Genomic DNA, 26,521 nt, shown 5'->3' with positions numbered 1-26,521 from the left:
TGTCCCCTCATGTGACTGTATCACTTGAGGTGGGACATGCTTTTATTTTTCATGTAAAATTTTTATTTAAGTAGTAATAGCTTTAGGAAGCCTCATCCTGCCCATGGATGAGGTTTCCTAAAAACCATAAAGGCCATTTGGCCTTTTCTTCTGCCTGCCAACCTTAAGGTTGAACGGGCAGTGTTAACAATGACACTAATTAATTCATTAATGCCCCTAATAGGCCTATCAGTTTTCAACGGGCACACAGCCAACTTCGGTACGCGCCCGCCGAATGAAACATTGCGAGACAGCGTGATGACACTGGGACATACGCCTGATGTCATCATGCGCCATCGCACACCAACTGAAAAATCCTTTTCTTAGGGAAAAGCCTGGATATTGGGACACGGGGAAAAACCCAGACACTGGAAAACTTGGGGAAATTCCCAGGCTGTACGAGAAACCTAGGGAAAAAACGGGACACTGGGACACTCGGGCAGAATTTTAAATCCCATTGGCTGGTGCGTGTCCAACCTGATTGGGTGCAAAATAGCGCGCGATGATGTCGGGTGAGTGTCTTGACGTCATTGTGCACTTGAGCAATATTTTGGTCAACAAGCACGAGTCACTTAAGGCCATTAAAAAGTCAGTTGACACTAATTTTTTGTTGCCTGTGCAATTTTGCACTCGTCACATGAGCAAAACGGGCAGGCGGCCAGCCGACAATTTCAAAAACCTCATCTATGGGCGGGATAAAAAGGGTCAGCAGCATTGCCAATGTCAGTAGTGAGGAGTTTTGGAGATAGTTTGCTGCTGGTTGCTTATTGGTACTTGGCAGCTTCATCTCTGTTCAGGGCTTCATCCTTAGTATTTCCAGGCTTCATTTCAGGAGTCTTTGGTATCTGCCAGGCCCCTGGAGGATTCAGCCCGTGTGGACCCTTCCAGATACCAGACAGCCTTCCCTTACCCTGATAATGGGGATTGTGGTGTAAGAAAGGGGCAAAAAGGACAGGAGGCCAGATGTCCCAATGCATCTTCCAGGGGAGTGACCTGTGGGACTAAAGGTGCAGGCACAAGGGATGCAGGGCCAGCAGGTAGTCCAAGGCAGAAGGGGCTGCAGAAGCTGCCACTATCCTGCTGCAAGGGTTTACAGGCGGCGATGTAGCTCAATATGTCTGAGATGCAATGCCAAAGGAGACTCCGCCTCTCAAGGGAGACAGTGACCTCCATTTGCCTCAGATGATTAAGCCTGAGATCAGCTCTGACTGTGTGGGTGGACACCCCATGCCAGGGGCTCTGAAGGCCACAGTGGCCCTCAACTTCTATGCCTCCAGCTCTTTCCAGGGCTCAGTGGAGGATCTGTGTGGAGTCTCCCAATCAGCTGTCCACAGTTGCATCAAACTGGTGACAGAAACTCTGTTCAGGCGGGTACTGAACTTTATTCTTTACCGGACAGATGAAGCCAGCCAGAGGCTTTGCAGTGATTGCTGGATTCCCCCGCATCCAGGGTGCCATTGACTGCACACATGTGGCCATCAAGGCGCCAGCGGGGCAGCCGGGTGCCTTTGTTTTTCTCCACAACAGAGACCATAGCACAGAAACCCTCATGGATCTCCACCAGATCCTCCCGCACATCCTGCTGGACATTCAGCATCTGCCGCCTAATGGACGACTCCAGGGACCCATCATCAGCCTTCGACTGAGCATCATCCTGGTCTCCAGCAGTCCTCCGACTGCCGGCGCCCCGGGCACTCTCTGCCTCCACCTGCACCTCAAGCAAGTGTGAATTCCCCTCACCAATGTGCATCGAGATACTAGCTGCTGATATAATGCCCACCGAGGTGCTGGTATCTGCGCTGGTGCCTGGCTCAGAGAGTGGGTGTGACGCAGGTGCAACCGAAGCCCAGTGTTCCTCCCGTGTCAGGGGTGGCCCTTCGGGGTCCACAGAGCGAGTGCGTGCTGGCGAATCTAAGGGCATGTCATTAGTTAAAGTCACCACACTGTCACTGTGCATGCCAGGCACCCTGGTGAGACCATAAGACCATAAGACATAGGAGCAGAAATTAGGTCATTCGGCCCATCAAATCTGCTCCGCCATTCAATCATGGCTGATAAGTTTCTCAACCCCATTCTCCCGCCTTCTCGCTGTAACCTTTGATCCCCTTACCAATCAAGAACCGATCTATCTCGGTCTTAAGTGCACTCAATGACCTGGCCTCCACAGCCTTCTGTGGCAATGAATTCCATAGATTCACCACTCTCTGGCTAAAGAAGTTTCTCCTCATCTCTGTTCTAAAAGGTCTTCCCTTTACTCTGAGGCTGTGCCCTCAGGTTCTAGTCTCTCCTACTAATGGAAACATCTTCCCCACGACCACTCTATCCAGGCCTTTCAGTATTCTGTAAGTTTCAATCAGAACCCCCCTCATCCTTCTAAACTCCATTGAGTATAGACCCAGAATCCTCAAACATTCTTCATATGTTAAGCCTTTCATTCCTTGGATCATTCTCGTGAACCTCCTCTGGACCCTCTCCAGCGCCAGCATATCCTTTCTGAGATATGGGGCCCAAAATTGCTCACAATATTCTAAATGTGGTCTGACCAGAGCCTTATAAAGCCTCAGCAGCACATCCCTGCTTTTATATTCTAGTCCTCTTGAAATAAATGCCAACATTGCATTTGCCTTACTTACTACCAACTCAACCTGCAAGTTAACCTTAAGAGAATTCTGGACTATGACTCCTAAGTCCCTTTGCATTCCAAATTTCTGAATTCTCTCTCCATTTAGAAAATAGTCTATGCCTCTATTCTTCCTACCAAAGTGCATGATCTCACACTTCCCCACGTTGTATCCCATCTGCCACTTCTTTGCCCATTCTCCTAACCTGTCCAAATCTTTCTGCAGCCTCCCTGCCTCCTCAATACTACCTGTCCCTCCACCTATCTTTGTATCATCTGCAAACTTAGCCCTCAGTTCCTTCATCTAGATCATTAATGTATAAAGTGAAAAGTTGTGGTCCCAACACTGACCCCTGCGGAACTCCGCTAGTCACCGACTGCCATTCTGAGAAGGACTCCCTTATCCCCAGTCTCTGCCTCCTGCCAGACAGCCAATCTTCTATCCATGCTGGTACCTTGCCTACCATGGGCTCTTATCTTACTGAGCAGCCTCCTGTGCGGCACCTTGTCAAAGGCCTTCTGGAAGTCCAAGTAGTTAACATCCACCGGCTCTCCTTTGTCTCACCTACTCGTTACATCCTCAAAGAATTCTAACAGATTTTTCAGGCATGACCTCCACTCGATGAAACCATGCTGACTTTGCCCTATTTTACCATGCACTTCCAAGTATTCTGAAATCTCATCCTTAATAATGGACTCTAAAATTTTACCAACGACCGAGGTCAGGCTAATCGGCCTGTAATTTCCCATCTTTTGCCTCACTCCCTTCTTAAGCAGGGGGGTTACATTAGTGATTTTCCAGTCCTCTGGCACCCTCCCTGACTCCAGTGAAAGATCACCACTAACGCTATCTCCTTCAGAACTCTGGGGTGTAATCCATTTGGTCTAGGTGATTTATCCACCTTCAGACCTTTCAGTTTTCCTAGCACCTCCTCCTTGGTAATGGCCACCATACTCACTTCTGCCCCCCGATTCTCTTGAACTTTGGGGATGTTACTCGTGTCTTCCACCATGAAGACTGACGCAAAGCACCTATTCAGTTCCTCCACCATTTCTTTGTTCCCCACTACTACTTCTCCAGCATCGTTTTCCAGTGGCCCAATATCCACTTTTGCCTCTCTCTTACCCTTTATATATCTAAAAAAAACTCTTGCATTCTTCTTTTATATTACTGGCTAGTTTACTCTCATATTTAATCTTCTCCTTGCTTATTTCTTTTTTAGTTGTCCTCTGTTGGTCTTTGTAGGCTTCCCAATCCCCCGGTTTCCCACTGCTCTTCGCCGCATTGTATGCTTTCTCTTTAGCTTTTATGCTGTCCCTGATTTCCCTTGTCAGCCATGGTTGCCTTGTACTCCCTTTAGTATGCTTCTTCTTCCTAGGGATGAATTTTTGCTGTGTCTCCCAAATTACTCCCAGGAACTCCTGCCATTGCTGTTCCACTGTTTTTCCTGCTAGGCTCATCTCCCAGTCAGTTCTGGCCAGCTCCTCCCTCATGCCTCTGTAGTCGCCTTTATTCAACTGTAATACTGTTACATCTGATTCCAGCCTTTTCATCTCAAATTGCAGGGTAAATTCTATCATATTATGGTCACTTCCTCCTAAGGGTTCCTTCACCTTAAGCTCCCTTATCAAATCTGCCTCATTACACATCACTAAATCTAGAATTGCCTGTGCCCTAGTGCTCCAAAAAGCCATCTCATAGACATTCCACAAATTCCTTTTCTTGGGATCCACTACCGACCTGATTTTCCCAGTCTACCTGCATATTGAAATCCTCCATGATCACTGTAACCTTGCCTTTCTTACAGGTCTTTTCTATCTCCTGGTATATCTTGTGCCCCACATCCTGACTACTGTTCGAAGACCTGTACATAACTCCCATTTTGTTTTTTTTTTACCTTTGCGATTCCTCAACTCTACCCACACAGATTCTACATCATCTGACCCTACGTCATTTCTTGCTATCGATTTAATTTCATTTCTTACTAACAAAGCAACCCCACCCCCTCTGCCAACCTGCCTATCTTTTCGATAGGATGTATACCCTTGGATATTTAGCTCCCAGTCCTGATCCCCTTGCAGCTATGTCTCCGTGATGCCCACCACAGCATATCTGCCAATTTCAATCTGCGCCACAACCTCATTTACCTTATTTCGTATACTGCGTGCATTCAGATACAACACCTTCAGTCCTGTATATCCCATCCCCTTTCTCATTGTTATCCCTTTATCTGATGTGCTTGAAGTTGGATTCCTAGCCCTTTCCAAACACTCTGTCTTATTTTGTGTTCTGGAGATTTTAATAGCCTCTCTTGGGCTGTCCTTTCTTTTCAGTTTTTTCATAATTTTCCGTGAAGTTGAATCCCCACGCTAACCTGCTGCTTTGTTTCCCATTAGTCACACTCCTTGGAGTTTTACCCTTCCCTTCAATGGAGACAATGGAGATCTGCATCATGGTGCCATCGTCTTTCAATGAGCATTGGGGACTGCAGGTTCGAGGCTCCCATCGATGAAGAGACTACACTAGAATGGTTGCACAGTCCGAAACTCTCACTTCTGTGTGCTGTGCTCTTATCCTTGTCTGGCACCCACCTCTCCGGGCCCGGTTGCTCAAGGTCATTTTGCTCGAGCCGGGAGTGCAGCAGCAGTTTGGGCTGTTCTCTGCCCGTACGTGCCCTCTCTGCCTGGTTATGGCTTGTCTTCTCCTGAAAGGACAGAGAAGCATTGACTAATCCATTCTCTACCTGCGGCGCCATTGCAGCTGAGGAACACCTCGCAGGGCACATCCTCGAGCCACAAGGCACTCAGCCCAAGGAGCCAGGGCTCACCCCCTTGGCCAGCTCTGGCATCATTGATAGTTAGCACTCAGACTCTAGTGTCCTTGAGGTCCACGGGGGGACAGTCATACCTTAACACTCCTGGACACTGACACATGCCAACACGGTACTCACCCTTCCTAAGTGCCACAGGTCATTGACCCTTCCTGAGTGCCACAGGTCATTGAAGCACTTCCTGCACTACACCCATGTGCTCTGCACCACATCACAGCTGCTCACCCAGGCTGCCACCTCTTCCCATACCCTCTTGGTGAGGTGCGGTGGCCTCCTGCTCGCAATCCTGGAGACATGGGTGTACCTCCAGGAGGACAGTGAGGCACTCATCCAAAAAGCCAGGGGGTGGTGGGGGGTGGGGGGGTGCCCATCTGACCTGCCCTCCCGCCTGGTGTGTCCAGCCGCACTCGACTCCACTTCTTGCTAACGTAGAACAGACCTTCTTCCATCGCAGCCTTTCCAGGGCTGGCTGGGCCGTTTTTAAACCGATGGCGACCTGGCGGCCAACAGGCACCAGCCCCCACTTGGCCCTTCCCAACCAATGTGGAGCCACATTTCATGCTGGGTGGGTTTAATTGGCCCGCCAGTGCAAAATTGTGGTCGGGGACCAATTGCAGGCAGTGGACCATTTCCCAGCAGCTCCTGGGCCCGCCCTGTTACCTCAAAATCCCGCCCTTGGAGAAAAAAAACAGACTGTCCAAGATAGATGGAGAAACACCAGGGCACTGGCACACTTAGGGAAAAATGTTGACACCGGGAAACCTGGGGAAAAGCCTGGACACTTGGAGAAAAACACAGACACTGGGACACTAAACCTGGTTAGGAAACTGGCTGACCAGCTGGAGACAGAGAGTAGGGATAATGGGCAGGTACTTATTGGCAGGATGTGACTAGTGGTGTCCTGTAACAATCTGTGTTGTGACTGCAATCATTCCCCCTATTTATGAATGACTTAGATGATGGAAGAGAAAACCACACATTTTCCAAGATAGACAGCATTGTAAACAATGTAGATGGAAGCATAAAACTACAAAAAAATTAATAGATTAAGTGAATAGGCAAAACTGTGGCAAATGATTTTCAATATAAATAAGTGTGTGGTTATCCCCTTTGGACCTACAAAGATTACAGCAGGATACTTTCTATGTAGTGAAAAGCTAGAAACAGTGGTGGTCCAAATTTATCTATCTTGGTGGTGACATTGGACTCCCCGCTGCCCTCATTAAATTCTGCCCCGTGTGTGTAGAAATACCTCCTACTTTTACTCCTTAAGAGTCTGGCTCTGATTTTTTGATGACTTCTATATTACCCATTAGTGGGAATAGTTTCCCTCCCTCTACCCTATCTGTTCCCCAAAGTGACTTAGGGATCCAAGCACATAGATCATTAAAATGGCACAAACATATGCAGAAAATCATCAACAGAGTTAATGGAATGCTGGCCTTTATGCCTAAAGGTCTAGAATACAAGATATTTTGCTTCAGCACGATAAAGCTCTGGTTTAGACCACATGGCAAGAAGAATATAGACTAGGACATCTGGGGAAAGACCCAGACACTAGGGGAATTTTTATTTGTCCAATATTTATTACCTATCCATATTAGCCCTTGTTCAGAGGACATTTAAGAGTCAGCCACATTGCTGTGGGTCTGGAGTCACAGACCAGGTAAAGGACAGCAGATTCCCTTCCCTTAAGGGCATTAGCGAACTAGATGTTTTTTTATGACAATCAGCAATTGTTTCACAGTCATCGTTAAACCTTTATTGAGTTCAAATTCTACCATCTGCCATGGTGGGATTTGAACCCAGGTTCCCCAGAGCATTTGGATTACCAGCCCAGTAACAATACCACTACCCACCACCTCCCCAAAATGCTCCAAACATTAAATTATGAGGATAGATTACACAAACTAAGGTCATATTTTCCAGAATTTAGAAGGTTAAGGGTGTTTTGATTAAAATGTTCAAGAGCTTAAGGGGAACAGATAGGGTAGAGGGAGGGAAACTATAGAAGTCATCAAAAAATCAGAGCCAGACTCTTAAGGAGTAAAAGTAGGAGGTATTTCTAAACACATGGGGCAGAATTTAATGAGGGCAGCGGGGAGTCCAGTGTCACCACCAAGATAGGTGGAATCCCCCCACCCCCACCCCTCACCCATAGCAATCTGATCTCTGGAAGCCCTGGGTAATTAAGTCCCTAATTTGCAACAACAACCCTTCCACCAGGGCTCCCGGCCCCATGGGGGGACATTTAATTGCTGCATTTCCCCCAGAAAATCCCACCCACGAGAGCAGCCAGGGAGGCAGTGTTGGAGTGGAATTGCCACTGGACTGATAATCCATAGACCCAGGGTAATGCTCTGCGGACCTGGGTTTGAATCTCACCACTACAGATGGTGGAATTTAAATTCAATGATGAGCCTAACGATGACCATTGTCGACTGTTGTAAAGACCCATCTGGTTCACTAATGCCTTTTAGGTAAGGAAATCTGCTGTCCTTACCTGGTCTGGCCTACACGTGACTCCAGACTCACAGCAATGTGGTTGACTCTTAAGTGCCCTGTGAACTAGGACAATTAGGGTTGGACAATAAATGCTGGCCGAACCAGTGATGCCCAAGTCCCATGATAGGAATAAAAAAAAGTCAGAGGCCGGTAACTCTCTATTACCAGTACTGCCATGAGGAGTGATGGTTGCTGCTGATCATACACTTGGGCCTTCATCACTATATCCCTGGAGTAAGGTAAGTGAGGGTGGAATAGTGGTAATGGATTTATTAAAAAAGTTTAACAGATGGAATACGCTAATGTATATTTTTATTCATTCATGGGATGTGGGCTGGGTCAGCATTTATTGCCCATTGCCCATCCCTAGCTGCCCTTGAGAAGGTGGTGGTGAGTTGCCTTCTTGAACCTGCAGTCCGTGTGGTGTAGGTACACCCACAGTGCTGTTAGGAAGGGAGTTCCAAGATTTTGACCCAGTGACAGTGAAGGAATGGCGATATATTTCCAAGTCAGGGCGGCGAATGACTTGGAGGACAACTTCCAGGTGGTGGTGTTCCCATCTATCTGCTGCCCTTGTCCTTCTAAATGATAGTGGTCATGGGTTTGGAAGGTGCTGTCGAAGGAGCCTTGGTGAATTCCTGCAGTGCACCTTGTAGATGGTACACACTGCTGCCACTGTGTGTCAGTGGTGGAGGGAGTGAATGTTTGCTGGATGTGGTGCCAATCAAACAGGCTGCTTTGTCCTGGATGGTGTCAAGCTTCTTGAGAGTTGTTGGAATTGCACTCATCCAGGAAAGTGGAGAGTATTCCATCACACTCTTGACTTGTGCCTTATAGATGGTGGACAGGCTTTGGGGAGTCAGGAATTCCAAGCCTCTGACCTGCGCTTGTAGCCCAGTGTAACCCATATGGCTAGTCCAGTTCAGCTTCTGGTCAATGGTAACCCCCAGGATGTTTGTAGTCGGGGATTCAGTGATATTAATGCCATTGAACATAAAGGGGTGATGGTTGAATTCTCTCTTGTTAGGGATGGTCATTGCCTGACACTTGTGTGGCGTGAATGTTACTTGCCACTTGTCAGCCCAAGCCTGGATATTGTCCAGGTCTTGCTGCATTTGGACTGCTTCAGTATCTGAGGAGTCATGAATTGTGCTAAACATTGTGCAATCATCCACGAACATCCCCACTCCCGATCTTATGATGGAAGGATGGTCATTGATTAAGCAGCTGAAGATGGTTGGGCCTAGGACGCTACCCTGAGGAACTCCTGCGTGGTGTCCTGGAACTAAGATAACTGACCTCTAAGAACCACAGCCATCTTCCTTTGCTAGGTATGACTCCAACCAGCAGAGAGTTTTCCCCCGATACCCATTGACTCCAGTTTTGCTAGGGCTCCTTGATGCCACACTCGGTCAAATGCTGCCTTGATGTCAAGGGCAGTCACTCTCACCTTGGGAGTTCAGCTTTTTTGTCCATGTTTGAACCAAGGCTGTAATGAGGTCATGACGTATATAAATGAAGTAGATGATGATGTAGCACTGACATCAAGTCAGTCATGTATTACACTCTCAAGAGAGGGAGGATGGAATCATACGTAGGAGCAATGTGCCTACCCTGTAACCTGTTTAGATGTAGTACTAATACCAGAGTTTGTCTATAGTCTGTCTAAGAACCAAGTCCCACGTCTAGAGTCCAAGGTAGAAGGACCCAATCTCAGAATGTGGTGGCAGCAGTGGAGACATTGATGTAAAAGACATATTGGTGTCATCGAAGGAACAACAGAGTGAAGAACACCTTGATAGCAGTTTGTAAAAATTGGCGGAAGGAGGAAGCACACTGGAAAGAGGTAATGATGACCATACCTGGTGAGCAGTCCCTGCCCTTTTCCCACTGATTTGACTGCCTTAAGGGCCGGCAGAGAGGCCGGCAATGGGAGTTATGGAAATGCCATGTCTCCAGTATTGAGCAGCATCAGGCCTTCATGATAAAGAGCAAAAGCTTCAAGTTACTTCCTTTCTTTATGCAGTGGGCCCAGTAGCAGATGACATTCTCTGAAGGCATGGTGTGTAGGAGTCCACCGCAGATTTTGGTTCCATTATTAAAACCTTTGACACCTATTATAGCCTGAAGCAAAACTTAGCAATCAAACGAGCACAATGTAACCAGCAGTCGCAACAACCTGGCGAATCAATTGAATTATTCCTAACCAGCCTATATTGCCTAGCTAGTTCTTGCAGATATGGGAAGCTGAAGGATAAGCTAATCTGTGGTTGCACAGTTGTGGTGTCAGGGATGAGAAACTCTAAAACTTCCTGCAGACCAAAGATGATTTTACTTTGCATCAAGCAGTCCAGTATGCGAGGCAAGCCTAGCTTTGAACATTTAATCAGGCTATGATTGGTCACGGCTCCAAGGCTTCATGTGATTCCATTGACTGGGTAGACCCATGGCATTAGCCCACCCATTAGAAAGCCCACCAAACTAGGTGAAAAGATGGAAAATTCCATTCGGCAGCTATTTTGAGATGAATGTTATGGCGTGAAAACCTAGCATGGACAAGACCGTCCAGCACGGGGTGCAGAATGCTTCCAGTATGGCACTGCAGCAACCAGTGACCATCCCATGAAGACTGGATTGGCTCCTCCTAGAGAGTAATGAGGAAGAAACTCTTGCAACACTGAGCAATCTCATGGAAGTTGAGATCCTAATTCACCTTTCCAGTTAATGGATCCACCTTATGAAGTCTGTTGTTTTTTTCAGAAGAATCAGCTGGATATTTAGTGGCTAAGCAGCATTCAGATCTTAGTTCCACTGAATCCACCAATGTATTGCTGAGTCTAACTTCTGTTGCCCATGAAGAGTCTTCCACACAGAATGCCTTGCCTGAGTCCAGGTCAGAATCCACAGAGGATCACACTGCTGAAGAGCTCATACCTTCCAGGGTGAAAATCAACTGACACCCATACTTCAGTCCCAGCTGAAAGTCTTCTTCCCTCCAGAGCTGGAGGTCAGCACAGAAGCTGCAGCAGAATCTTTAGCACTTCTGAAGCTGTAGAATCCTGTACAGAAATCTTGTCCCCGAGTTAATTGTCTACAAGAAACTTCTTTTATTACAGAGGATGAAGCTATCTTGTCTCCATAGTCTCGTCAATTCTTCCTTTTGCCCAGAGTAGAGCAGCCTCACACAGAGAGAAGTGTGTCTCTCTTACCACAGCCTACAGAACATAGACAGTCCTCCTGAAATATCATGGGGAAATCACCTCTCCTTTTTTTCCTGGCACTCTTACAGGAAGTTGGTCATTTTTGCCTTCATCGTGTAAGTTCATTGAAATCTCAGATCGTCAATGCCTTTTCAGCCTTTGAGATACAACAGTGGATGACACAGCTGTCACAGTCTTCCCTGGAGTTGAAGATTATTCCTCTTCTGTAGCTCTTTCCCTGTGTGCTTTGAGGGAGAAGGACATTCCTCTGAGTGTCCTGAGTTCTTCTCTCCTAGTCCCAGAGGGTCCAAAGGTCAATTCGCTTCAGTCTCCTCTCTTGGATCAGTCTTTCATTGAAAGGTCTTTGTTGTCCTTTAAATTCAGTCAGCCTGCAACCTACACTCAGCTTCCCAGAAATGCTGACAGCAATGCTGCTAAATTGCAGTCCTATTCTGCAGAGGGTGATGTCCTACCACATGCAGAAGAAAGTCTGCATCTCTCTGAGCCACCTTCCCTAAGGGCTGAGAATACTGAGGGAGATTAAATCGCCCAGGACTGTGCCTTGGAGATGTAAGAGTAGGAGTTGGGTAGAATCTGCAGTTGTAAAAGGGGAGTTACAGAAATGGCATGTAAAGAGCTACGGATGCAACTTCTGTGGAGTAGCAATCAAATTGGATTGCCGCTCTGCTCCTAGTTACTTACCCTGAAATGCAGCCATACCGTTCTCACCCGCCTTCTGACTCGGGCTGGATGAAAAAGGTGCAGAACAGCACCTTCATTCAAGTGCAGGAGAATTAAAGATAAGGAAGACATGCCCTTATTTTACAGCACTATCTGCTTGTAATGCAGGTAGGTTTAAAGATCTGGTCACTTTGAGAGCCAGAGAGAAATAAGTGGGGAAGGTAAGTGAGTAGAATTGGAATGTGGGTGGTGCGGGGGAGGGGGTACAAGGCATTGGTGCGGTGTCGAGTGGTCAGAGGTGGGGGATTGGGTGGTTGGGGGGAATCAGGTAGTCAGGGGAGTGCTCAGTGAGGGTTGGTCATGTGGCCAGAGCGCATGGTGGGGAAGGTAGTCAGGGATTGGGGGGTAGGATGGGGGTAGGGAGGATCAGGGTGTGTCGGGTGGTTAGGGAGTGTGGCCAATGTGGGTTGGTGACGATAGTTCGGGGGGTTGGGGGTAGTTGGGGTGGGATGGGGAGGGTAGTCATGGGGGTAGTTAGAGGGTGGGATTAGTCGGTGGGGGGTGGGGGTATTTTTGAATTCCTTCACAGGATGTGGGCGTTGCTGCCTAGGTGAACATTTATTGCCCAGCCTTAATTGCCCTTAAAAGGTGGTGGTGAGCTGCCTTCTTGAACCGCTGCAGACCATGTGGTGTAGGTACACCCACAGTGCTGTTAGGGAGGAAGCCCCAGGATTTTCACCCAGTGACAGTGGGTCAGTGTAGTTGTGGTGTGGGGTAGTTGGGGGGAAATGGAGATGACAGTTGGGGTGCTGGGGGAATAGTTGGTGAGTAGGAGTGGGGAGTATAGCTGGGGATTGGGAGGGTAGTTGGGGTGTGGGTGGTAGTCGGGAATGGGAAGGGTTGTCTGGGGCTGGGAGGTTAGTATGGGTAAGTGGTGTTGTAGCCAGGGGTAGGGAGGGTAGTCAGGGGAGTAGGTGGTAATCAGGGAATAGAGAAAGTAGTCAGGGGTGGGGGTAGGTGGGGGTGTAGTCAATGATGGAGAGGGCAGACAGAGGGTTTAGGAGGGGTTGACGGGGTTGGTGGTAGTCATGGGGTGGGGAGGCAGTTCGGGGTCTGGGTGTGTAGTCAGGGTGTTGGGGAGAATATTGTGGGGGGTTGAGATGTAGTCAGGGTGTGGGGGGTAGTCAGAGGATGGAGAGAGCAGTCAAGGGTTTAGAACAAAGAAAACAACAGCACAGGAACAGGCCCTTCAGCTCTCCAATCCTGCACCAATCATACTGCCTGTCAAACTAAAACACTTTGCACTTCTGGGGTCCATATCCCTCTATTCCCAGGCTATTCATGTATTTGTCAAGCTGCCTCTTAAACACCACTATCGTACCTGCTTCCACCACCTCCTCTGGAAGCGAATTCCAGACACTCACTACCCTTTGCATAAAAAACTTGCCCCGCATATCTCCTCTAAAGTTTTCTCCTCTCACCTTAAATCTACATCCCCTAGTAATTGACTCTTCCATCCTGGGTAAAAGCTTCTGACTATCTACTCTGTCCATGCCACTCAATTTTGTAAACTTCTATCAAGTCGCCGCTCAATCTCCGTTGCTCTAGTGAGAACAATCCGAGTTTCTCCAACCTCTCCTCATAGCTAATAACCTCCAGACCAGGCAGCATCCTGGTAAACCTCCTCTGTGCCCTCTCCAATGCCTCCATATCCTTCTGGTAATGTGGCGACCAGAATTGCACGCAATATTCCAAGTGTGGCCTAACCAAAGTTCTTATACAGCTGCAGCATGACTTCCCAGCTTTTATACTTAACACCTCTGCCGATGAAGGCAAGCATGCCGTCTGCCTTCCTGACTATCTTATCCACCTGCGTTGCCACTTTCAGTGACCTGTGGACCTGTACATCCAGATCTTTATGCCCGTCGATGCACATAAGGGTTCTGCCATTTATTGTATAATTCCTACCTGTATTAGACCTTCCAAAATGCATTACCTTGCATTTGTCTGGATAAAACTCCATCTGCCATTTCTCCGCCCAAGTCTCCAACCGATCTATATCTCATTGTATCCTTTGACAATCCTCTTCATTATCTGCAACTCCTCCAACCTTAGTGTCATCTGCAAACTTACTAATTAGCCCAATTACATTTTCCTCCAACTTTTTTGTGGTATTTACATATACCACAAACAGCAAAGGTCCAAGCACTGATCCCTGTGGAACACCAGTAGTCACAGCTCTCCATTCAGAAAAGCACCCTTTCACTGCTACCCTCTGTCTTCTATGACCAAGCCAATTCTGTACCCATCTTGCCAGCTCACCTCTGATCCTGTGCGACTTTACCTTCTGTAGCAGTCTGCCATGAGGGACCTTGTCAAAGGCCTTACCGAAATCCATGTATATAATATCCACTGCCCTTCCATCATCGATCATCTTTGTCACTTCCTTGAAAACTCAATCAAGTTAGTGAGACATGACCTCTCCTTCACAAAACCATGCTGCCTCTCACTAATATGCCCATTTGCTTCCAAATGGTAGTAAATCCTGTCATGAAGAATCTTCTCCAATAATTTCCCTACCACTGACGTAAGGCTCACTAGCCTGTCATTTCCTGGATTATCCCTGCTACCCTTCTTAAACAATGGAACAACATTGGCCATTCTCCAGTCCTCTGGGACCTCACCCGTAGCCAGTGAGGATACAAAGATTTCTGTCAAGGCCCCAGCAATCTCCTCCCTTGCCTCCCTCAGTACTCTGGGGTAGATCCCATCTGGCTCTGGGGACCTATCCTCCTTAATATTCTTCCAGATGCCTAACACCTCCGCTTTTTTGATCTCAACATGATCCAGGCTATCTACACACTCTTTCCTAGACAAATTGACTGCTAAGTCCTTCTCTTTGGTGAATACTAATGAGAAGTACTGATTTAGTATCTCTCCTATTTCTTCTGACTCCACACACAGATTCCCACCTCTGTCCCTGAGTGGGCCTACCCTTTCCTTGGTTACCCTCTTGCTTTTTACATATGTATAAAAGGCCTTGGGATTTTCCTTAATCCTGGTTGCCAATGACTTTTCATGAGCCCTTTTAATGCTCCTGACTTCTTGCTTAAGTTTCCTCTTACTTGCTTTATATTCTCCATGGGCTTCATCTGTTCCTAGCCTTCTAGCCCTTATGAATGCTTCCCTTTTCTTTTTGATAATCTCACAATATCCTTTGTTATCCAAGGTTCCTGAAACTTGCCATACTTATCCTTCATCCTAGCAGGAACATGCCAGTCCTGAATTCTTATCAACTGATGTTGAAAGCCCCCCATTTGTCAGTTGTTGATTTACCCTCAAACATCCATCTCCAGTCTAGATTCCTCAGTTCCTGCCTAATATTGTTATAATTAGCCTTCTCCCAATTAAGCACCTTAACCTGAGGACTCCTATTATCTTTATCCACCAATACCTTGAAACTTACTGAATTATGGTCACTTTTCCCGAAATGCTCCCCTACTGAAACTTCGACCACCTGGCCGGGTTCATTCCCTAATACCAGGTCCAGTATTGCCCCTTCCCTAGTTGGACTATCTACATATTGTCTCAGGAAGCCCTCCTGGATGCACCTTACAAATCTTGCACCATCCAAACCCCTAGCACTAATTGATTCCCAGTCAATATAGGGAAAGTTAAAATCACCCTCCACAACAACCCTATTGCTTTTACATCTTTCCAAAATCTGCCTACATAACTGTTCCGCAATCTCCTGCTGGCAGTTGGGAGGCCTATAGGAAACCCCCAACATTGTGACTGCACCCTTCCAATTCCGGAGCTCTACCCATATTGCCTCGCTGCATGAGCCCTCTGAGATGTCCTCCTATCACGCTGCTGTGATATTCTCCTTAACCAGCAGTGCAACTCCCCCACCTCTTCTACATCCCTCTCTATCCTGCCTGAAACATCTAAATCCTGGAATGTTTATCTGCCAATCGTGTCCATCCTTCAACCAAGTCTCTGTAATAGCAATACCATCATAGTCCCAAGTACTAATCCAAGCTCTAAGCTCATCTGCCTTGCCTGTTATACTTCTCACATTGAAACAAATGCATTTCAGACCCCCAGTCCCACTGTGTTCAGTAATTTCTCCCTGCCTGCTCTTCCTCTTAGTCCTACTGGCCATATTCACTGGTTCCCAGTCATTTATTTCACCTGCTGACCTATTGCTCTGGTTCCCACCCTCCTGCCATACTAGTTTAAACCCTCCTGAGTGACACTAGCAAACCTCGCAGCCAGGATATTGGTGCCCCTCCAGTTTAGATGCAACCCGTCCTTCTTGGACAGGTCCCACCTGCCCCAGAAGAGACCCCAATGATCCAGATATCGGAAACCCTCCCTCTACACCATCTGTTCAGCCACATGTTTGGCTGCACCATCTTCCTATTTCTAGCCTCACTGGCACAGGGCGTAATCCTGAGCTTACAATCTTAGAGGTCCTGTTTTTTAACTTCCTGCCTAATTCCCTGAACTCCCGCTGCAGGACCTCATCACTCTTCCTGCCTATGTCATTAGTACCAATGTGTACCATGACCTCTAGTTGTTCTCCCTTCCCCTTCAGAATGTCCCATACCTGATCAGAGACATCCTGGACCCTGGCACCAGGGAGGCAACATACCATCCTGGTGTCTCTTTCACAACCACAGAAGCGCCTATCTTTGCCCCTAACTATAGATTCCCCTATGACAATTGCTCTTCTGTGCTTTCACCACCATGTCCCCCCCGCCAACCGCACCGCTGAACAACAGAGACAGCTGTCGTGCCACTGCTCTGGCTACTGCTGTTGTTTTCCCCTGATGGGCCATTCCCCCCAGCAGTATCCAAAACGGTATACCTGTTAGAGACGGGGACAGCCACAGGGGATTTCTGCACTGACTGCCTGCCCCTTCTAGCGGTCGCCTATCTCTCTGTCTGTACCTTGGGTGTGACCATGTCTGCAAAACTCCGCCTCCTGAATGCTCCTAAGTGCATCCAACTGCTGCTCCTAAGTGCATCCAACTGCTGCTCCAACCGATCCATGCGGTCTGTGAGGAACTGCAGTTGGGTACACTTCCTGCAGATGTAGTTGTCCGGGACACTTGAAGCATCATCCCACATCCCACAGGTGAAGCACTTCAACCCAGCAACTGCCATTTCTAGAACTATTTAATAAATTAATTTAAATCTAAGAACTGCTTATTGACACCTTATTAACTATACATTCCCTAGGGCTAGATTTCTACTATAAATGCTAAATTCTAAGAACAGTAATCCCCTGCTTCTGGTCTAGATACCCTCTACTTATTAATTAAGTGGTTAATTTATTTGGTTTAATTAGTTTAATAATGTTTTAGTTTCAAATTCAGTGTAGATTCCCTACCAGCCAATCAGGTCACATTTACCATGACGCCACTTTTAATTTTTTTTAGGACACGATGTCTGCCCTCCGACTCTGCTCCCTGGAACTAGGCCTTGAATCCCTGAGGTAAGGTTTTTATACTCACCGCTCTGGAACTCCACCCTCCAACTCTGCTCCCTGGATCTAGGCCGCGAATCCCCGAGGTAAGGTTTTTATACTTAACGCTCTGGAACTCCGCCCTCCGACTCTGCTCCCTGGAACTGAATTACAATCACTTCGGATTCAAAGCATGCCTTCAAGGCTTTCAATAATTCTGCGGTCTGTTTTTTCCCATTTTTCGGAGAGATTTAGGATGGAATACAGTTTGTATCAGTCTCTCCCCAGTCATGTTAAAAGTGTTGCTACTCGTATTTGCTCCAGCTTGTGAATTAAATTTCACAGTATCATAGTTTTGCTGTTGCTAGTGGTAAAACTGCCAGTTCTACTACATATCACCTTTCATTTTGACAAGAGCTGGGAGAGGAAAATTCATAGCCATTGTGACTCATCCAATGATTCAACTACAGCCTGGTTATTTTGTTTGCTTTTCCTCTTCAGTGTTTTTTGTAGCAGCTTTCAGCAACTCTGAATGTTTCTTTGTTCCTATTTTAGTAGGTAGGTTTCAACTCAATTTCAACTCTACTGATACCATGTTACCAAGCTCAATGAGCACAGTGCTTCTTGTACTCTGTCTTTATTAGTTCTGAATGCAACATGGCTGCTCCCAGTCAGTGCCTCATGGCAGAGGTCACATGACTACGTCAAGGCAGGTAAGCTCTTGGCCAGGATTTTGCCCCTTTATGGTGGGCTCACCGGGGGCAAGCGGGAGTGGTCGGAAAGCTGATCACCACCTGCAGTTGGGCCACCACCATGATTGCACGTTGGTGGGCCAGTTAAGGCCTGTCCATGCCTGTGGTGGGGGTGGGGGGTGGATGGCGGTGCGGAGGGGAGTAGGGGGAGGGGGAGTGGGGAACTTGTGCATGCATGCAAGTACACACCGGAAAACCTCCCTGAGGCACAGATCTGCCTCAGGGAGCTTAAGATTTAAACTAAAGAATTTTAAAATGTTAAAAAACATGTCCCCACTCACATGACATGTTATGAATGAAATTTAAACATTTTTATTTGCTGTTGGAAACCTCATCCCGCCTGTGGATGAGATTTCCTAAAAAATCCAAAGGCTGTTTGGCCTTTTCGCCTGCCCATCAACCATAAGGTTGGAGGAAAAAGCGAAAAATTGAACTTAATTATTATTTTAATGGCCTCAATAGGCCTTTTAATTGTTGGCGGGTGCGCTGCTAATACCCCCACATGCCCGCTGACCGAAATATCGCGAGGATGCGCGATAGCATTGGACGCTCACCCAACGTGAAGCACATCATTTTTTGTTTGTTCAGGTCAGGCGCTTGCTCGACAAGCCAAAAATTATGGCCCTTTTAGTACATGATTGCACTTCAATCCAAACAGGAATAAAGTCCAAATTAGGGTTACTGTGCATGCACAGCTTGTGGTACATCAGATTGGCGAGTTACAGGTGCAGTTTCCTATGATGTTGTGGTTATAACGCAGACCTGGCTAAAGGAAATGCAGGAGTGTTCATAATGGATGTTAAATATTCCTGGATACAAGGTGTTCAGGAAATATAGGAAAGGAAGAAAAGGGTGAGGGGTGGCAGTATTGATGAAGCATTGCTGTTCTGGAAAGAGAGAATACCCCAGAGGGGTGAAGGAACAAATTTGCAAGGAACTTACATAGAGGTGCAAGAATTATAGAGTAGCTATAATGGTAGATTTTAATTATCTGAATATAAACTGGTATAGTAATAGTGTAAATGGCAGAGAGGTACAATAGTTCCTAGGGTGATTTCAGAAAAAATTTCTTTAGCAGTATGTTTCCAGTCCAACAAGAAAGGAGGGGCTACTTGAGCCCAATTAAGATGGTGGCTCGTAAAATGCAGCATGTGGCTTGCCTGCCGTCTACCCACCTACCCTGATCTGTCTCCCATTTTACAGGGTTGGGGGGAGGGGGGAGATTGCACGGTGGAGGCATTGGACAAACCGCTTGCTCTTGAGACCCTAGAGTAGCCAATTAATGGCCATTCAAGTACCTCAACCCAGCCCTGTTGGTATTTTATTCACATGTCAGGTGGGTAGCCTGGCAGCTATTAGACTGTAGGCTGGTTTCAATCAAGGGAGGGACCAATCTTGGGGATCCCCTGTGTCCATTTGAGGCACTGCCACAAGGTTATGCCCTTCCATGTATCCTCTTGGTCTCCCAACCCCTTCAGCACCTTACTAGGGCCTGCCAGGTAGATCCCACCAATATCCTGGACTTATCTTCAGTCCAGCCTCCATTCACCCCTCTTCTTCGGGGACTGCCTGTAGTCCCAGTACCAGCCACAGCTCGATCCTGGTGCTGATTGGACTACTGCAAATCAGATCAGCCAACTCCTGTTCGGAGCATTGCATGGCTGTGGGGCAGCCAGTATTGGCGGGGATGCATTCCCCCTTCAATTATTCCTGTGCCATATGGAAAACCTTGCCCCTCATTCTTGGTAATGAGGTGGAACAAATTGATCAAGTACCCAGCAGTGGAACTTTATGGGGAGCAATCATTATATCATAAGGTTTAGATTAGCTATAGAAGAGGACAAGGAGCAATCCAGAGAAAGAATAATTGACTGGGGGGAAGCCAAATTCAATGGAGTGAGAGTGGATCTAACCCAGATCAAAAGTTGGCAGGCAAAACAGTATCTGAACTATGGGTTGCCTGTAGAGAAGAGATAGTTTGGACATAGACAAGCTATATTTCCATGAAGTGGAAAAGCAGGTAAACAAATCAAAAGTTCCCTGGATGATGAACTCAAAGGACAAAATTTTACATTCCCTCACCAGCAATTTTGCAGGTTGCAGTGGGTTTGTGAAATTCCTTGGATGGCCTTCCCACAGGCCTGCCCTGACCTCTTAACCATTTTACGGTGGGCCAGTTGAGACATAGCCCAGCCCACCTCCTCTTACCTCAATTCAGGCCCTTAGGTGGCCAATTAATGCCATCTTAAGAACCGTTTCATGCCCAGTCTCAATTTTTAGGCTGGAGGGAGGAGTTCAACAGCATAGGGGAAACATAGAAATTGACTCTGTTCAGGCCTCGGCCAGGGAGGAGGGTCACCTACATCAATGGCCACCAATATTGGGGACACCCCAAAAAGGTCTGCTCCCATAGGTGCTCCATTCCCCCTGACCTTTCCACCAACACCCCCATCTGCACCCACTGCATCTGCCCACTGCCCTGGGTCTCACTTTCCCTCTCTACCTTGAGATCCCCACACTTACCTGGTCCTGGACTCCAGGACTTAGACTCTGAGGGCTGCTCTAGCCACTGGTACTCTGGCACTCCTGGTACTAGAGAAGCTGCTGGCCAATCAGATTGACTGGCAGCTCACTGAGGTGAGACTTCTTCCCAAGTGAGGGACAGCTAGAACTGGCAGCGAAGCACTCTCCACTGACTATTCCAATGGTGGGCCGGGAAACCCTGCAATTCCAAAATCCTGGCCAAAGCCATGGAAAATTTCAAAATTTGTGAATGATATGAAACTTGGAAGCATTATGAACTGTGGAGAGCATAGTATAGAACTTCAGAAGGACGTAGACAATTTAGTGGAATGAGCGGAGAATTGGCCAATGAAATTTAATGCAGAGAAGTGTGAAATGATTCATTTTGTCAGAAGAGCACAGAGAGACAATATATAAAAGGGTACAATTCTAAAGGGGGTGCAGGAGCAGAGAGACCTGGGTGTATATGTGCATAAATCATCAAAGGTGGCAGGGCAGGTTGAGAGAGTGATTAATAAGGCGTGCAGCATTCTTAGCTTTATTAATATGGGCATAGAGTATAAAATCAAGGAAGTTATGTTAACCTTGTATAAAGCACTGGTTCAGCCTCAAGTACAAGATTGTGTCCCGTGCTGGGCGACACACAAGAAAAAGATGTGAAGGCATGAAAGAAAGTGCAGAAAATATTCACAAGAATGGTCCCAGGGATGAGGAACTTCAGTTACATAGATAGATTGGAGAATTTAATTTGTTTTCCTTGGAGAAGAGAAGGTTGAGAGGAGATTTGATAGATGTTGGTGGAAAGATCAAGAATAAGGGGGCACAGATTTAAGGTAATTGGAAAAAGAAGCAATGTCGACACGAGGAAATCTCTTTCATGCAGTTTGTGGTAGGATCTAAAATGCGCTGCCGAGAGTGTGGAGAGCATGTTTCATACACTGTTTTCAGGGGGGTTTTTTATTGTCTGCAAGAAATTTATAACATGTTTTAGGATTCAATTACTGTTGGCTGCTAATCTTTGCCTTTTGAACCAACCTTTTCAATTGCCTTCTGTTACTTCTATTATCATCCTGAAAAAATATTATTTTTCAAAACATCTTACGACAATATTCATATATATAACACTAAATTCAGTAGTAAGCAAGTGGCACAGTTCAATCTAATCATTATGTTTTCATGTAAAAGATTTACTTTGCTTTGATGCCTCACCTGTTGTGAAATGGGAAGGCGATGTCATCGTTACAAATGGTGGGTTAATGTATTTTGCCTTCACTCCCTTTATTGTTAAATAGTCCAAATGTGTGTCTCTACATCCTGATCATAATCCCAACGAAATCCATCAAAAGAAATCAACAGCAGTTTATTCATTTTCTGACGTTTCTCTTTCAGTTGGATTGGCAGACATGTCACTGCAGTTAGCAGTGAAATAAAAGCTAAAGACTTCATAGCAATTCCAATGATAGCATCGAATAGAAACAGGTAAGTCCAACAACTGAAAGAGGGAATGATTACAGAGAGAACCATTCTTCTGAATTTGATTGCTTAAGTACATCTTTTATCTTGGTGTGAAAGAACAAAGATCAAGTATGGCAAGTTGTTAGTTTGATATTTAGACACGTGTATATATTGAGGGAATGGAATTAACAAAGGGTAGGAGAGACTGAAAATATAATGGATTCAAACTACAAGATTGTGCTGAACAGACTGGGGAGAAAGTGAGCTCTATGGCACCCATATTTTAGGCACTATGCTGCCTTCTAATGCTTGAAAATGTCTTCTAAGGTGTGGGCACACATTTCCACTGGAAACTGTGCTGGGTGCCATCTTGGTAAAGGCATATGCACCTGGGCAACCCTTATGACTAGAACAGTGGGTTCTGACAGTGTGCAATACTGATTTTATGACAGCACTGCTATTTTGGAACACCACACTCCATAGAACCTTAGAACCATAGAAAAGTTACAGCACAGAAGGAGGCCATTCGGCCCATCTTGTCCATGCTAGCCCAAGGACACCCAGGTGCCCTTTTAATCCCATCTTCCTGCACCCGGCCCATAGCCCTGCAGCTTACAGCACTTTAGGTGCAGATCCAGTGACTTTTTAAAAGGGTTTAAAGTTTCTGCCTCTACCACCAACTTGGGCAGCGAATTCCAGATTCCCACTACCCTCTGCATAAAAAACTTCTTCCTCATGTCCCCCCTATACCTTCTGCCACTTATCTTGAATCTATGTCCCCTGGTTCTAGAGTTCTGCACCAAGGGAAACAATTTTACCCTGTCCACTCTATCTATTCCCCTCATAATTTTGTACACCTCAATCAAGTCACCTCTCAGCCTTCTTTGTTCTATGGAAAATAACCCCAACCTATCCAATCTCTCCTCGTAGCTCCATCCTACACCCCCTCTTAGCTTTTTCAGGTGAACATGATGTTGAACGACATTGAGGATAATGCCACCCCACTCCCAACCATTGCTATTTAAAGGGATTGTGAACTACTTACAGGTTAGTTGCTGGATTTTCTCTCCTGACTGCTAGTGCCATTATGTGTATTTGAATAATCCAAAGGGAGTGGTCTGGCAGGTGTTCAGATATTTACTTGTTCTTTTTGTACAATGAAATTAGCACTTTTTGGAAGGAAATCAAAACTTTTCAGAAATGGCACAAAAATATTGACCTCCTTAAAAACAGTAGTACATAAATAAATGTTTAACTAACTGAAATAGGCACTGTTCTTTCCCAAAAAAAAATACATTTTACAAATAACTCAAAAATTATTGGACCTCCTTAAAAATAATAGTACATCACAAAACATGCGTAACTCGTGGAAATAAGGACATTTTTATCTAGAAAATCGAACGTTTTCTATATGATTCAAACAAATATTCATAAAAGCAGTGATATATCACAAAAAATCCTTAACTCACTGAAATAAGTATTGCTGCCAGAAAATCAAAATCTTTCACAAATGACTCAAAAATTATTGAACTTTCATAAGAACAGTAGTACATCACAAAAATGCTCAACTCACTGAAATCAGTACCTTTCACCAAAAATCAAGTCTTTTCACAAATGACTCAAAAATTATTCAACCTTCATAAAAATAATGGTATATCACAAAAAATGCTATGGATATTTTGTCAGAAAATCAAAACATTTCACAAATGACTCAAATAAATGTTAATAACAGTAGCATATCCAGAACTTGCTGTGTCCCTAGCCAAGCTGTTCCAGTCCAGCTACAACACTGCCATCTACCCGACAATGTGGAAAATTGCCTAGGTATGTCCTGTACACAAAAAGCGGGACAGGTCCAACCCGGCTAAGTACCCCCCATCTGTCTACTCTTCATCATCAATAAAGTAATGGAAGGGGTCATCAACAGTGCTTTCAAGTGGCACTTGCTTGGCAATAACCTGCTCACTGATGCCCAGTTTGGGTTCTGCCAGGGCCACTCAGCTCCTGACCTCATTACAGCCTTGGTTCAAACATGGACAAAGAGCTGAACGCCTGAGATGAGGTGACAGTGACTGCCCTTGACATCAAGGCCACATTTGACCAAGTGTGGCATCAAGGAGCCCTAGCAAAACTGGAGTCAATGGGAATCAGAGGGAAAACTCTCTGCTCGTTTGAGTCATACCTACCGCAAAGGAAGATGGCTATGGTTGTTGGAAGTCAGTCATCTCAGCTCCAGGACATCACTGCAGGAGTTCCACAGGATAATGTCCTTGGCCCAAACATCTTCAGCTGCTTCATCAATGACCTTCCTCCCATCATAAGGTCAGAATTGGGGATGTTCGCTGATGATTGCAAAATGTCAGCATCATTCACAACTCCTCAAATACTGAAGCAGTCCAAGTCCACATGCAAGCAAGACTTGGACAATATCCAGGCTTGGGCTGACAAGTGGCAAGTAACAAGTGTCAGGCAATGACCATCTCCAACAAGAGAGAATCCAACCATTGCTCCTCGATGTTCAATGGCATTACCCTCACTGAATCCCCCACTATCAACATCCTGGGGGTTACCATTGACCAGAAACAGAACTGGACTAGCCATATAAATACTGTTGCTACAAGAGCAGGTCAGAGGTCAGGAATCGTGCGGCGAGTAACTCACCTCCTGATTCCCCAAAGGCTGTCCACCACCTACAAGGCACAAGTCAGGAGTGTGATGGAATACTCCCCACTTGCCTGGATGAGTGGAGCTCCCACAACACTGAAGAAGCTGGACACCGCCCAGGACAAAGCAGCCTGCTTGATTGGCACAAACATTCATTCCCTCCACTACAGACGCTCAGTAACAGCAGTGTGTACCATCTACAAAATGCATTACAGGAATTCACCAAGGCTCCTTAGACAACCACTATCACCTAGAAGGACAAGGGCAGCAGACTGATGGGAACACCGCTACCTGGAGTTTCCTCTCCAAGATACTCACCATCCTGACTTGGAAACACATCGCCGTTCCTTCACTGTCGCTGGGTCAAAATCCTGGAACTCCCTTCCTAACAGCACTGCGGATGTATCTACGCCACATGGACTGCAGTGGTTCAAGAAGGCAGCTCACCACCATCTTCTCAAAGGCAACTAGGGATGGGCAATAAATGCTGGCCCAGCCAGCAAAGCCCACATCCTGTGAATGAATTTTAAAAAATTAAAATCACAACAAAAGTCCTTAAATCACTCCCTAACACTACCGCTAAATCCTAACACCTAACCTTAACCCTAAAACTAATCCCAATCTTAATATCACAGCCTAGCAGCACGAGAGGCACATTATTTTTGGCAGGAGCGCACATTTTTTTCACTACTTTTAATAACCCTAACCCTTACACTGACACGAATCCTAACCCTAAACCCTACACAGACACTAATCCTAACCCTAATCATAACCCTAAATGTAACCCTAACTTTAGCCCTAACCCTAACCTTAGCCCTAACCCAACCCTAACTTCAGTGCAGCACTAACCCTAATCATAGCCCTAGCCCTGGTCTTAGTGCTAACCCTAACCCCAACTCTAGCCCTAACCCTACTGTAACCTGAACATTAACCATAATCCTAAATCTATAGTTGACCCAATACTAACCCTAACCCTACCTCCACCTCTAGGCCAAGTCCTAGACCAAACACAAACTCTGAGCATAACCCAAACATAAGCCCACCCACAAACCATAAGCCACGTCAATAAATCTTTAGCCATACCTGCAAGATTTAAGACTCATTCACAAGAGCTGAGTTTCGCCCAAGACCCGCCCACAAGACTCAAGTGCTCCAGTCCAAATATGGACAAAAGAGCTGAACTCAAGAGATGAGATAATGCATCATCTGCAAGTCACAAGTCAGGAGTGTTTTGGAATACTCTCCACTTGCCTGGATTAGTGCAAGTTGCACTCAACACTCAACAACACTCAAGAAGCTTGACATCATTCAGGACAAAGCAGCCCACTTGATTGATACCTCTTCAACAAACATTTATTCTCACCACCACTGATGCACAGTGGCAGCAGTGTGCACCATCCACAAGATACACTACAGGAATTCACCAAGGCCCCTTAGGTAGCACCTTCCAAAACCACAACCGCCAACATCTAGAAAGACAAGGGCAGCAGATAGATGGGAGGTTCCCCACCAAGTCACTCACCATCCTGACTTGGAAATGCATCACAGTTCCTTCACTGTCACTGGGTCAAAATCCTGGAACTCCCTCCCTAACAACACTGTGGGTGTACCTATAGCACATGGACTGCAGCAGTTCAAGAAGGCAGCTCACCAGCACCTCTTCAAGGACAATTAGGGATAGGCAATAAATGCTGGCCTAGCCAGCGACATCCATATCCCATAAATGAAGATAAAAAATGTCCTTCGTTAACAGCACTGTGGATGTACTGAGACCACAT

General features: G+C 46.2%; 1 protein-coding gene across 1 annotated transcript in view; it reads right to left on the bottom strand.

Annotated features, from left to right (window-relative positions):
- Window positions 1-26,521, bottom strand: part of LOC121288391 (ectonucleotide pyrophosphatase/phosphodiesterase family member 7-like) — a 51,920-nt gene that overhangs the window by 15,137 nt on the left and 10,262 nt on the right. Inside the window, 2 exon segments of the mRNA XM_041206944.1 lie at window positions 21,834-21,926; window positions 21,929-22,116. Coding sequence (XP_041062878.1) covers window positions 21,834-21,926; window positions 21,929-22,116 — 281 coding nt within the window.

This window comes from Carcharodon carcharias, chromosome 15 (genome assembly GCF_017639515.1).
Source record: "Carcharodon carcharias isolate sCarCar2 chromosome 15, sCarCar2.pri, whole genome shotgun sequence".
In the NCBI taxonomy this organism is placed as follows: Eukaryota; Metazoa; Chordata; class Chondrichthyes; order Lamniformes; family Lamnidae; genus Carcharodon; species Carcharodon carcharias.
The sequence above is the reverse complement of the archived record's forward strand: the minus strand, read 5'-3'. Positions and strand labels throughout refer to the sequence as shown.